The sequence below is a fragment of the Gopherus flavomarginatus genome, chromosome 24, assembly GCF_025201925.1.
Source record: "Gopherus flavomarginatus isolate rGopFla2 chromosome 24, rGopFla2.mat.asm, whole genome shotgun sequence".
NCBI lineage: Eukaryota > Metazoa > Chordata > Testudines > Testudinidae > Gopherus > Gopherus flavomarginatus.
Window position 1 is genome coordinate 16,167,853 of NC_066640.1, and position 14,437 is coordinate 16,182,289.

A 14,437-nucleotide genomic window follows, 5' to 3' on the forward strand; every position below is an offset into this window, starting at 1 on the left:
TATGCATTATTTTTGTTTAGCTTAATTTTTATTGAGGTTTGCTTTGTTTTATGACGTTGGTTTGTTACCAGTCCACACTGAATAGCTGCTTTAACTAGATGCCATGAACACTTCCTATTTTCTCTTGCTTACTAGAAAATATTTCACATCCTGCCAGTTCCTGCCAAGTTTTAGTGTAACCTGGCAGAGCCATTAGTCAAAAGTTCTTGCATGATCTGTCAGGTTACCATCAGAAGTATCCAAGCTAAACCATTTAATTTTCAAGTACAACACTATTAAATGACTTAATTTAAAGACTACATCAACAAGCTGATATTCCAGAAAAGAAGTTGAGTTGCTTGAAACAGTGTGGATACATATGTTTCATATACATTACTGCAGACCAATACTTATGTGACAGTTAAAAGTATGCAATATTTTTGTAGCCTTGTCGGTCCCAGGATATTAGAGAGACAAGGTAGGTGAGGTAATATCTTTTATTGGACCAGCTTCTCTCCCCAACAGAAGTTGGTCCAATAAAAGTTTGAAAGTAATGATTTAGTACTGGATGCAAATGAATTTTTCTCTGTCCTCCAAATAGATTGGCTGTGTTTTCCTAACCAAGGATATGCAGATTAGGTAGCAATCTGGTGAATTTTTAAACTTGCATCCACAGGACGTTTGTTCTCAAATTCTTTACGTTCTAAGTATCCAGTGCAATCTGACTGAACTACCATAGAGAGCTGAACTTATGTTGGGTGTAATGGGATCTCCATGGCAATGAGGCCTGCTGAGAGAGAAACACTGGGTTGGAATTTGCTAAAAGGTGACTTGGGGGCTGTAAAACACCATCAGCCTCATCCCAGAGTGATAATTAATCATGGACTAAAGTGACCCAACTGCTGGAACCATAGTGAGGCAAGTGGCTGAAATATGTTTTAAAGTGTGTGACATGAAAAATTATCTTATAAAAAAATTCCATTTGGGGGGAAAGAAGCAGAAAGATGTATGATGTCATAAAGAGGATATAAATATATTGCTTACAGTATCATACGCCAAAAACATTGGCGACTTAATGCAAGAGACTATAGTGCATTCAGTCTATAAATTTATGGCATGGTGCCATTCAGTATGGGAAGATCATAAGTGTTCCCATCATAACTGTACACAAGATTTTAGTATGTATGGTTATGAAGTCTTTCAGGGCAGTTTTAAAAGTGAAAGTGGGACTATTAGAATACTTCTTCCAAAGCTGTGATTTTTGAAAATTAAACAATAAAAATTGGTAACACATTGTTCAAGATGTAGCCATTTTAACAGAAGCTGAGTGACGAGCAGAACTGGGAATGTGACCTCAGATCTCCTGACTCCCATTTCTAAGCTTTTACCACTAACATCTGCTTCCTCTTTTAAAGCAGGGGGTTTGGGAAGAGGCAGAGATGGGGGAAATTAAGGCCAAGGTTTTCAGAAATGGCTGATGATTTTGTATTCCTCAATTTTGTAGGTGCCCAACTTAATATACCTCAATTGAGCCTGACATTTAGAAAGTGTTGAAGCACCCACCTTCTGAAAATCAGACTTCTCTGAGGTATGTTAAGTTTGGCACCCAAAATAGTCACTTTTAAAAATTTGTTCTACAGTGCTTAAATACAGGACACTATATATGATGTTAAACTGGAGGGCTCTGACTGGTGTCACCAAATTCTTCAGTGTGCATCAGCCTTTTCATTTACAGCAGACTGTACTTAACTGTGTATGTTAGTATGTATAATCAGGACGTCAATACTAGTACACTACAGTTGAATTGTATCAGTAATTCAGGCTCCTATTCGTGGCAATGTGATTGCAGTTCTATAAATGTGAATATATCTGATAAAGTACAGTTGAGAAACAGCTATATATTGCTGTGATACAGAATAACTGAGCTTAGAGCTGGTTTCAAAGTACTATAAAGTCTATTTAGTACAATACTTATTTTTATTGATACTTAGTATCCTATGTATAAGCCAAAGATACAAGTCACACTTTCTGTAAATTGCTGCTGCAATTTAGAGCTAACGCTTGTTGCTTTATTTGTTCTGTTGCTGTTTGTCATGTGGAATTCTTTAGGTAGCATGCTGATATAAACTGACTTCACAGGATCTCTTTGAAACTGAGCATTAACTAATGTACACATATCAGGAACTGCTATCTTGTTTATTAGTGAGGTCCAAGAGAAATGATGCCCAAAGTGTGAACATGTAAAAGTGTCCTACAAATTGGCTGGGAAGCTGCCCTCATAATTAATATGAAGATTTGATCTTCAGAGACTACAAAACTCCTATGATGATGGCCCACCTCTCCTCGTTGGACCAAGATACAACATTACAGTCACTTTTTTTTTTTAAGTAGATGAAGCCAGTGAAGATAGCCAGACTGCAGTCTGGTCCATTTTATGCATATTAGGCTGAGTCCCAAGCTCCTGGCATATTGCCAATGTGGCTGTCCTGGAGGCAGACTCTAGGTGACTGTATTACAGGATATTTTGCCCTTTTCTTTATGTTAATATTTTAAATAGTTTCATGCTGTTTGGCACCTTGGTCACCTCACACTTTGTTGCTGTTTTCACTGACTATCCACTTCCAACCTTATTCCCCAGGGGCTATTTGATAGCAGCACCTTCTGTTTTCCGATCAGGCATAGAGGAAGCTGTTAGTGTGACCATCTTTAACTCAATCAAGGAAACAACAGTCCAGATTCAGCTAGTGGTCAAAGGAGAAACAGTGGCACGAGGCCATGGAGCAGTTCTGGGTAAGTTCTCATTTATGGGAAACTGAGTAAGAGCTAGTGTACAAGCCAAAGTGCTATGGGGAGCTCTTTAGCATCTTTTAGAGAATGGCTTCTAATAACACTGAAGCTGGAACCATAATAATTTGTAAACCATTTATTGGGGCAGAATGTTCCCAGCTTTGATTGCACTGGCTTGACTCTGGTTCATGGTTGTCTGAAATGATCAACACTGATACCTTTGAAACAGTAAGATATACGGAGAACTTAAATGAAAGTGATGCACTAGTATTCAAGTGGTCAGGTGGACATCTAGATTCCCATTGGAAGCCTGAGCTTTCTCATTGAAGGAACTATATGTAGGATAAGAGAATAAGGTTGAATTTGAGGAAGAATATGACATCTCTGCAAAAACATCAGAATTCTTCTACCCCTGAATCTGAACTTAGTGGGGAGGTAAATTCTCCCCCTTCAAGATCCATCATGGAGACTTTCCTCTTCATTATAGAGAGAGGTGATAACTTTGGTGCAACTAGATACCCTTTAGGATTGAAAATCAAATCCGTCTTTCCTGTCTGGGAAGACGAAAGGGGCTTTGACTGTGTCTCACTTAGCACATTTGTTACAGTGTAAAGCAAATTACACTGGTGAAAATGGTGCTCAGCAGTGGATGGAATGATGGATGCTGTAATGTAGACTGGACTCAGACAATCAACAGTATTTTTTACCATTATGTTTAACACTGCTCTGTGCAAAGCTCAGGAGAAGCGTTGATGCTGTGATCTTAATGACCGCCTACTAACCGAGGAAATTTCTGAAGTCTACCCTCTTGGTTCATAAGCTTTGAATAAAACAGCTCCTGAGCTGGGGTAAAGAAGAGTGATCCAGAGGTGGTTGGGTCTGGCAGGGCCTGTAATTTTATGGGCTGTGGCTGGCTCCATGAAAAGAGAGAATGAGATTTTGGTCGGCCTAAGAGTGTTCCTAGTCATCTTAGTTGGCTTTTATATGGGTAACTTTATTACAACTAATGGGTACTACATGCATAAATCCCTCACTCATCAGTAAGAGAAGTCATGATCCATAGAAAAACTCCCCTTTAAAATAGGTTTCATTTCCTTAAGGGAATGTCTCTGGTTTTATATTTCTCCTTCTCCCCTTGCAAATTCTATCACTCTTATTTTAGGTCCCAGGTTAGCAGATAGCTGGGCTGGGCTGGCTACATAGATGGGTGTGGTATTTGTACATGTGGGTGATACACGCTAAACAGAAATCTTAGCTATGGTAAGATACAGCAACCAAAGTAGACTTTATGGGAGTCTAATGAGGATGATTCAAGTCACCGGAAAGGCCAGATCTTTGGCAGCAAAATATTCTAGTAAGCTTCCTTGTGGCCAATCCCCAACCTTAGTTGCGTACTCTAACTATGGAGCACTTTGCAGTTTACTCTGAGAAAAAGTTATGAATTAACATAGCCAGTCAGGCCAAGTTTATAGTGAAGAGGCCAGCTGTATATAGTTTCCTTCCTCCCACCTCTGCTGCTGGTTTTGCACAGTGCAGAAAAAATTATTTCCGCTAAATCAAACCATTATCAGGGGACCCATCAGTTGGAGGCATCATGACAGTTTCCCTCCTCTTACTTGACTTAGAAGTAAGTGCTTTAACTTAGAAAGAATAACACAATGCCATAACTCACTTTCTCTCTCTCTCTTTCTCTCTCAGATAAAGGGACAATCAAGCTTAAGGTGAGTGTCAAGTGTTATTCATATAGTGTTGGGGAGAGAGAATATTCTAAGACTTCTAGATAATTAGCAGCCAGAGAAAATGAGAATCAATGTAGGGATGAATTAATAGCCTTGGTTTGTGCAGCCTTCAGGATTATGTTTCATATGAACTATATATGCAAGAGTCTAGCAATTTGTATGGGTGATTGCTCAATAACAAATTCATGACTAGGTTATTTTATAGATGTGGTGCTGTATAGGATATATAACTGTCAAGGAATACAGGATGTACACAGAAGTTCTCAAAACATGTCGAGAAATTACTGGATATCCACTGGAAATCATTCCAGTAATAACGTTTCTACTGATCTTCAGTTGCTACATAGACTCTTTCCCAGATTTGTGCATTGGTTTTAGCATCTGGCATTGGTAATATTGCAACACAACCAAGAGTGAATAAAATACAGCCATGTTAACTTTGGCTGCACTAGAAACATGGGGAAGTTACCTTTATGAGGTAAAATAATCATCATGCTTAATTTAAATGCAATTAAGGCAGAAAACTCGGTTAAAACAAAACAAAAAAATCACTATACACCTATATGAGGAGATGATATGAGTTTTAAATAAATGGAGGAACATCTGAGCTTCATTCAAGTGTCTAGGACATTGGGATTTAAGTCTGTGTCTTTTACATAATCAGGACATCCTGGGGCTGCTTTCCCCTCTGCTCTGCATGTTGCATAAATCATTTACCCCTGTGCCAAATGAGCATTAAATGCTGCCAAATTAAACTTCACCACTTACTTGCATTGGAGGTAGTAATTTTACACCCACTTGGCACAGGGGTAAATGACAATAAGAGGTGCTAGGCAGGCCCTTAATATGTCATCTTTGCAAGATGGTCTCCTTTTACTTCCATGCTAATATCAAGTATGTTTGTGTTTTCCAAGCTTCTGAAATATTGGATATAAATTAAATAATAGTAAAACCAAGCCATATGTATTTTTAAGTGCCACCAAAACCTTTGGTTCCATAAGAGGTGTTTAAATGTGCTGTTCTGGTATATAATATGATCATGATTTTCTCTGAATGTTTGTTACTGCTGCTGTGACAAAGTAGGAGTAGGAGTAGGAATGAAAGACAAAGTGGTGTATTAACATATTGGATCTAATTGTTTTATGCAGGACTTGTTTTTGGGGTAGTTATCTCCAATGGCAGATGGAGAATGGAGAACAAATCTTACAGTAATTGAATTGTGACATGTTTCTGGAATATTGGCAATACCTCACTTTTAAGAAGCTTGTGGGGCTGTGGGGTCTGGATAATTCATTGGATTAGTCGCTATAACTGTGTGCTCCAGACCAGAATAAATCCACATCATCCTTGAGTATTAATAGTATAATAGAAATCTAGAGTTGGAAGAGACCCTTGCGAGATTATCTAGTTCCGCCTCCTGTGCTGCAGCAGGACCAAACTATGCCTAAACCAGTCTAACAAGTGTTTGTCCAACCTGTCCTTAAAAAACTCCAGTGATGGGAATTCTACAATTCTCTTGGAAGTCTGTTCCAGAGCTTAACTACCCTTATTGTTAAAGTTTTTCCTAATATTATTGGTGAACGGCAGTAATTTTTGTTGCAGTCCAGCACATTTGGAGTTTCTCTTTCATATGCAGTGCTGTATTACTGCATGTGAATGTAAGCACTTTACTGTTGCAGCAGACCTAAGTGTTTCATAGGAAGACCTATGATGTGTTGCTGCAACAGAGCATGGATACCTTCACTGCATCCACAACACTATAATTGGTTTACAAGTAAATCAAAGACTTTGATTTACCATATGGTCAACCATCTTGATAGCAATCTGTCAGGATTATTTGGAAGTTGTTTCATATCCATAAGCAGTTTGGTTGCCCTTTTCTGCACCGCTTCCAGTTCCGATACATCTTATTTGAGATGGAGCGACCAGAACTGCACACATTATTCAGGGAGAGAAGTAGCATGAATGTATATAGTGGCATTAAGATATTTTTAGTCTTGTTATCTATCATTATTCCTAACATTGTTTGCTTATTTGACTGCTGCTGCACATTGAGAGGATATTTTCAGAGAGCTATCTATGATGACTCCAAGATCTCTTTCCTGAATGGTAACAGTTAATATAGACCCCATCATTTTGTATGTATAGTTGGGATTTTTTTTCAAATATGCACTTATCAACATTGATTTTCACCTGCCATTTTGTTGCTCAGCTACTAAATTGCTTCCTATCTTTTAACCACTTTTTGATCCATAAAAGGACCTTCCCTTTTATCCCATGACTGCCTGTTTTGCTTAAGAGTGTTTGGTGAGAGACTTTGTCAAAGGCTTTCTGAAAGTCCAAGTACACGATATCTACTGAATCAACCTTTTCCACATGTTTGTTTGGCCCCCTCAAAGAACTCCAACAAACTGTTGAGGCATGATTTCCCTTTACAAAAAACAGGTTGACTCTTCTCCAAAACATATCTTGTTCATCTATATGTCTGATAATTCTGTTCTTTATTATGGTTTCAACCAATTTACCTGGTACTAAAGTTAGGCTTACTGGGCTGTAATTGCCAGGATCACCTCTGGAGCCTTTTTTTAAAAATAGGCAATACATTAGCTACCTTCCAGTCATCTGGTACAAAGATTGATTTAAGAGAGAAGTTACATTCCACAGTTAGTAGTTCTGCAATTTCATATTTGAGTTTCTTCAGAACTCTTGGGTGAATACCATTTGGTGCTGGTGACTTATTGCTGTTTAATTTATCCATTTCTTCCACAATCTCCTCTACTGACACCACAGTCTGGGACAGTACTTCAGATTTTTCACCTAAAAAGAATGGCTCTGGTCTGGGAATTTCCCCCATAACCTTTGCAGTGAAAACCTATACAAAAATTTCATTTAGCTTTTCCACAATGGCCTTATCTACCTTGAGTGCTCATTTAGCATCTCTATTGTCCAGTAGCCCCATTGGCTGTTTAGCAGGCTTTCTGCTTCTGATGTACTTAAAAAATTTTTGCTGATAATTTTTGTGTCTTTAGCTAGTTGCTCTTCAAATTATTATGTGGCCTGCCTTAGTATACTTTTAAACTTAGCTTGCGACAGTTTATGCTCCTTTCTATTGTCCTCACCAGGATTTGACTTCCAATTTTAAAAGGATGCCTTTTTGCCTCTAATTACTTCTTTTATTCTGCTGTTGAGTTATGATACCATATTTTTTTTTCGGTCCTCTTTCAAAAAAAAAAGGGTTATACATTTAGTTTGAGCTTCTATTATGGTCTTTTAAAATTATCTTCATGCAATTTGTAGGCATTTCACCTTTGCGAGTGATCTTTTTAATTTCTGTTTAACTAGCTTCCTCATTTTTGTATAGTTCTCCTTTTTGATGTTCATTGCTATTGTGGTGGGTTTATTTCACCCTACATGGATGTTAAATTTATTTACATTATGTTTGCTGTTATCAGCTGATATTGTTTGTTGATTCAGCTATATTCACCTCTTGGACCAGATCCTGTGCTCCACTTAGGACTAAATCAAGAATTGCCACTCTACTTGTGGGTTTCAGGACTAACTGCTTCACGAAGCAGTCATTTATGATGTCTAGATATTTTATCTCTGCATCCCTTCCTGAAGTGCCATATACTCAGTCAATATGAGGATAGTTGAAATCCCCTATTATTACTGAATTTTTTGCCTTTGTATCTTCTCTAATCTCTATGACCATTTCACAGTCACTGTCACCATCTTGGTCAGGTGGCTGATAGTATATTCCTACTGCTATACTCTTTTTGGTCATACCCCAAGGTTTGTTGTTCCTGCTCTGCAGTTTGCCTGTGGCTGATATTCATGCTGTTCTGTCCAGTGTTTAAATTGTACTTGGGAATCCAGTTTCAGAAGGAGTCTGAGACATTTCTTCTTCTTTTTTGTGTAGTCAATGTACTTATCCAAATGCACTTCTCCATTACCACCTGTCCTTTCATAGCAAGAAGACATAATGCGAGGGGAACTATAGATAATATCCACAGTGAGAGAAGCCTCTATAGACTTGTTCACCCAAAGCTTGCATCTCACTATTGAATATGATCTGCAGTCATTACTGATTTCATACTTTGATAAAGGCAGTGTATTGCTCCTGTGTTGGGGCAAGGCCAGATGGCTACAGTAAAGTACTGAGGAACAGGTATGTTAGCCCCAGGCTAAACAAATCCCTGGTACCATGGTAACCAAATGACAGTTGCTCCACGTTAATCAAGACACCTGGGGCCAATTAAGATCTTTCTGGAAGGCAGTGGAGATAGCTACATTGATTAGAACACCTGCAGCCAATCAAGGCAGGCTAATCAGGGCACCTGGGTTTAAAAAGGAGCTCACTCCAGTCAGGCGGGGAGGAGCCAGAGGAGAGGAAGCGCGTGTGAGGAGCTGGGAGCAAGAGGCTCAAGGAGCTGAGACTGAGAGGGTGTGCTACTGGAGGATTGAGGAATTATCAGACAATCAAGCATTATCAGACACCAGGAGGAAGGTCCTGTGGTGAGGATAAAGAAGATGTTTGGAGGAGGCCATGGGGAAGTAGCCCAGGGAGTTGTAGCTTTCATGCAGCTGTTACAGGAGGCACTATAGACAGCTGCAATCCACAGGGCCCTGGGCTGAAACCCGGAGTAGAGGCGGGCCCAGGTTCCCCCCAAACCTCACAACTCCTGATTAGACACAGGAGGAGTTGACCCAGACTGTGGGTTCCACCAGAGGGGAAGATCACTGAGGTGAGCAAATCCACCAATAAGCGCAGGACCCACCAAGGTAAAGGAGGAACTTTGTCACAGCTGGTGTCTGGAGTGGGGTTTTTGTTGTGCACAGCGCGGCGAAAGAAGGAGGGTGGTCTTAAAAAAAAAAAAAGAGAGGGTTAATTTTTTTTTTGGTCATCACAATGGATGACGTAGTGCGGGCACTGATACAAGCCACGGTGGCCAAGCAGGAGGCTACCCGTGTCCAGGCAGCCGCCCAGCAAGAAGCAGTGCGGCTGCAGCAAGAGACTGATTGCCTGCTGATGGACCAAGCTGCTCAAGACCGAGCTATGTTGCAGGAACTGGTAAACCAGGTAAAGACTCTTACAGAGCTGAACCGTGGCCATGGTGGGACGCGACTCATATGGGCTAGCCATTGGCTGCAGAAAATGACATGGGAGGTTAATGTAGAGGCATACCTTCTGGCCTTTGAGAGGACAGCCCTACGGGAGGCCTGGCCTCGAGCTCAGTGGTCTGGCATCCTTGCCACATTCCTGTGTGGGGAGGCCCAGAAGGCCTACCATGATCTGCCTGAAGAGGCTGCAGCAGACTAGTCCCAGCTGAAGGCAGAGATCCTGGCCAGATCTGGAGTAACAATCGCAGTGCGGGCCCAGCGGTATCATGAGTGGAGGTATCAGGAAGACAAAACCCTGTGGTCCCAATTGTATGACCTCATCCATCTCACACGAAAGTGGTTGCAAACAAAGTCCCGGAGTCCGGAAGAGATACTAGAGGTTCTGGTCATCGACCGGTACATGAGGGCATTGCCACCAGATCTCTGCAAATGGGTAGGTCAGAACGATCCATCCACCTATGACGAGATGATCACGCTGGTAGAAAGACGCATGACAGCCAGGGAATTGACCCAACTACTCAAGGAAAGCCCCTTTCATAGCAAATGCCCAACCCCAGCCCTGGAAGATGGGACAGGCAAACCCCTGGGGAGCCCTAGGTGGAGGAAGACGGGGGCTGAAAACCAGCAGAGACGCCAGAAGGAAGGGATTGGCCTGAGTGGGGGGAACCCTGGGACTAAACCCCCTAGCCCACATGATAGGAGAATAATTAGAAACAAATATAGATGTTATGCATGTGGGGAGTGGGGACACATAGCAGCACAGTGTCCCAGCACCAAGGAGCCTATGCAATGCAATGGGGGATTGGGAGGTCCCATGCGCCCTTATCCACCTTGCGGGCATCGCATTAGCTCCGCATAACTACACCAGGCCGGTGAAGATAAATGGAGCAGAGACTACAGCACTTGCGGACTCGGGGAGTGCTATCACCCTTATATTGGGTAAGCTGGTAAACAGTAGCCAGCTGCTGCAAGCCAAACGTGTAACAGTGACGTGTGTGCATGGGGGGAGCCATTACCTCACCATCCCAGTGGAGATAGAGGTTCAGGGGAACCCCATTAAGGTGACAGTGGGCGTAGTTCCTAAACTGTCATATCCTGTAGTTATTGGGAGGGACTATCCAGGGTTTGAAAAGTTACTCCCCCCGGAGAGGCTGGAGAGAGGTGGAGACCCTGTTGGCAGTGACTAATCATTGGGGGAATATCAGCCTCCAATGTTTTCTGAGTTTTCTCAGGATCTATTCTCAGCCCCCCAAAAGACCCGGAAGACAAAAAAAGAAAGGAAGGCTGCGAAGGTTCTGGGAACCTGGATCCTGACCCAGGGCCAGAAGACCACGCTAGTAGGCAGATGGACACGAGCAGCCATCAGAGAAACTACCAACACGGAAGGTGAGCCAGAGGCTGGCCCCAGCCGTGATGACAACGAGCCATTGGAAGAAGCAGAAGCCGGCCCCTGGGAGCTCAGGCAGGTTAGTCCTGGGAGAGAGACTTTCGGACGGGACCAGGCAGAGGACCTTAGATGTGATAACGTCAGGAAGGAGGTGGCTGAGATAGATGGGATACCAGTGGAGGGGAAATTCCGGAATCCAGGACCCTACTTTATAGTGAAGAAAGATCTTCTGTACCGTGTGGTGCAAATGCAGGAGCAGGAGATACATTAACTTCTGGTGCCACGAAAACATCAAAAAGCCATATTGAGCCTCGCCCACAGTCACCTGTTTGGAGGACACTTAGAGGTAGAGAAAACCCAGGCCAGGATCCCGTGGAGGTTCTTCTGGCCAGGAGTACATGAAGATGTCAGGCGATACTGCACCTCTTGTCCAGAGTGTCAGCTACATAGTCCTCGCGCACACTTATGAGCCCCTTTGATACCTCTTCCAATAATAGAGGTACCATTTGAATGCATAGCCATGGATCTGATTGGGCCCCTAGAGAAGACAGCTTGGGGCCACCAACATGTGCTGGTTGTATTAGACTGTGCAACCCGATACCTGGAAGCCATCCCCCTACCCAGCACAGCTTCCAAGACAATAGCTAAGGAGCTAGTACAGATCTTTTCCCGGGTTGGGCTACCCAAGGAGATACTGGCTGATCAAGGGACACCTTTTGTATTCAAGTTGATGAAAGATCTCTGTTCATTGTTCCATGTACAAGCCCTACGGACCTCTGTATACCACCCACAAACAGACGGTCTTGTAGAAAGGTTCAATAGGACTCTCAAGGCCATGATCAGGCAAGTGGTGAGCCAGGATGGGAAAGACTGGGATACCCTATTGCCTTACCTCATGTTCGCCATGCAGGAAGTTCCACAAGCCTCCACAGGTTTCTCTCCATTCGAACTACTATATGGGCGCCACCCCCAAGGCATATTGGATATAGCCAGAGAAGCCTGGGAAGAGGAGCCAAATCCCAGAAAGAACATAGTCGAGCATGTACTACAGATGAGGGATCGGATAGCCTGAGTTACACCCATTGTACGGGAACACTTGGAGAAAGTACAGGAGACCCAACTGACCCATTATAACCTCCAAGCAAAGCTTTGACGGTTCCAACCAAGGGATCGAGTAATGGTCCTGGTGCCCACAGCAGAAAGCAAGCTGTTGGTCCAGTGGCAGGGACCCTATGAAGTAATTGAAGCCGTGGGAGAGGTAAACTATAAGGTGCGGCAGCCAGGCTGCAGGAAACTGGAGCAAATTTACCACGTCAATATTCTAAAACCTTGGCATGATCGAGATGCATGCTTAGTCACCCAAGAGACCCTTCCCCAGGAGGATAACTTACATGAGCAAGTGAAGATATCACCCGACTTGACGCCAATCCAAAAACTCGAGGTAGCCGACCTGATTAATCGCAACCGAGATGTGTTCTGTACAAAACCAGGGCGGACGACTGAGACCTATCGCCATATCCGCACGATCCCCGGAGCCAAGGTAACACTGAGACCCTACCGAATCCCAGCAGCCAAAAAAGAAGAAATCAAGGCCGAAGTAAAGAAAATGTTAGAATTAGGCGTTATTGAAGAATCCTGCAGTCAGTGGTGCAGTTCAATAGTTCTAGTGCCTAAACCTGACGGTACCATGAGATTCTGTAATGACTTTTGCTGACTGAATGAAGTATCCCAATTTGATGCATAAACCATACCACGCATCGACAAACTGGTTGACCGACTGGGTAGTGCCTGATTCTTGACTACACTGGATCTGACAAAAGGGTATTGGCAGATTTCCCTGACCAAAGAAGCTAAAGAAAAGACAGCGTTCTCCACCCCTGACGGGCTATTCCAGTACACAGTGCTCCCTTTTGGGCTACGTGGGGCCCCAGCCACATTCCAGCACCTCATGGATAAGCTGCTGTGCCCCCATACTAGTTATGCAGCTGCATACCTAGATGATGTAATCATCCATACGCCAGACTGGGAAACCCACTTGGAGAAAGTTGAGGCCGTACTACACACCTTAAGGCGGGCTGGCCTCACCGCTAATCCTGCTAAATGCACCATAGGACTAGCAGAGGCTAAGTACCTGGGATATATTGTAGGAAGGGGTATAGTGAAGCCCCAAACTAATAAGCTAGAGGCAATTCAAAACTGGCCCCGGTCGACCCAAAAGAAGCAGATCCATGCGTTCCTAGGTGTGGTAGGCTACTACCGACATTTTATTCCCCACTTCGCCAGTAGGGCAAGTCCTCTAATGGACTTGGTGAAGGCCCGAGGTTCAGACATGGTGAAGTGGACCGACGCAGCAGAGAGGGCATTTTAAGAGCTTCGGACACCCCTTTGTAATGACCCCATACTCGTAGCCCCAGACTTTACCAAGGAATTCATTTTACAGACAGATGCTTCTGAGGTGGGGTTGGGGCTGGTTCTGTCACAAATGATTGGAGAAGAACACTCGATCCTCTACTTAAGCAGAAAGCTACTCCCAAGAGAACGGAAGTATGCAGTAGTCGAGAGAGAATGCCTTGCTGTCAAATGGGCCATGGAGACACTGTGTTATTACCTCTTAGGCTGGCGATTTACTCTTGTGACGGACCATGCACCCTTCCAGTGGATGCAGAGAAATAAGGAAAAGAATGCAAGGGTCACCAGGTGGTTCTTATCCCTCCAACCATTCCAGTTCTGCATACGGCACAGGGCTGGATGCCACCACAGCAACGCTGATGGTCTTTCACGAGCACACTGCCTGGCATCCCAAGTTGCCCAACCCTATGGTGTTGAGCAGAGGTGGGGGATATGTGATGGGGCAAGGCCAGATGGCTACAGTAAAGTACTGAGGAACAGGTATGTTAGCCCCAGGCTAAACAAATCCCTGGTACCATGGTAACCAAATGGCAGTTGCTCCACGTTAATCAAGACACCTGGGGCCAATTAAGAACTTTCTGGAAGGCAGTGGAGATAGCTACATTGATTAGAACACCTGCAGCCAATCAAGGCAGGCTAATCAGGGCACCTGGGTTTAAAAAGGAGCTCACTCCAGTCAGGCGGGGAGGAGCCAGAGGAGAGGAAGCGCGTGTGAGGAGCTGGGAGCAAGAGGCTCAAGGAGCTGAGACTGAGAGGGTGTGCTACTGGAGGATTGAGGAATTATCAGACAATCAAGCATTATCAGACACCAGGAGGAAGGTCCTGTGGTGAGGGAAGAAGATGTTTGGAGGAGGCCATGAGGAAGTAGCCCAGGGAGTTGTAGCTGTCATGCAGCTGTTACAGGAGGCACTATAGACAGCTGCAATCCAAAGGGCCCTGGGCTGGAACCCGGAGTAGAGGGCGGGCCCGGGTTCCCCCCCAAACCTCGCAACTCCTGATTAGACACAGGAGGAGT

The 14,437-nt window shown here is 43.6% G+C and overlaps 1 protein-coding gene across 2 annotated transcripts in view; it reads left to right on the top strand.

Moving 5' to 3' along the window:
- Positions 1 to 14,437, top strand: part of CPAMD8 (C3 and PZP like alpha-2-macroglobulin domain containing 8) — a 153,704-nt gene that overhangs the window by 59,613 nt on the left and 79,654 nt on the right. For both annotated transcript variants that reach the window (XM_050933995.1, XM_050933996.1), the window contains 2 exons: positions 2,618 to 2,769; positions 4,465 to 4,487. In XM_050933995.1, coding sequence (XP_050789952.1) covers positions 2,618 to 2,769; positions 4,465 to 4,487 — 175 coding nt within the window. The remainder of the gene's footprint in view (positions 1 to 2,617; positions 2,770 to 4,464; positions 4,488 to 14,437) is intronic.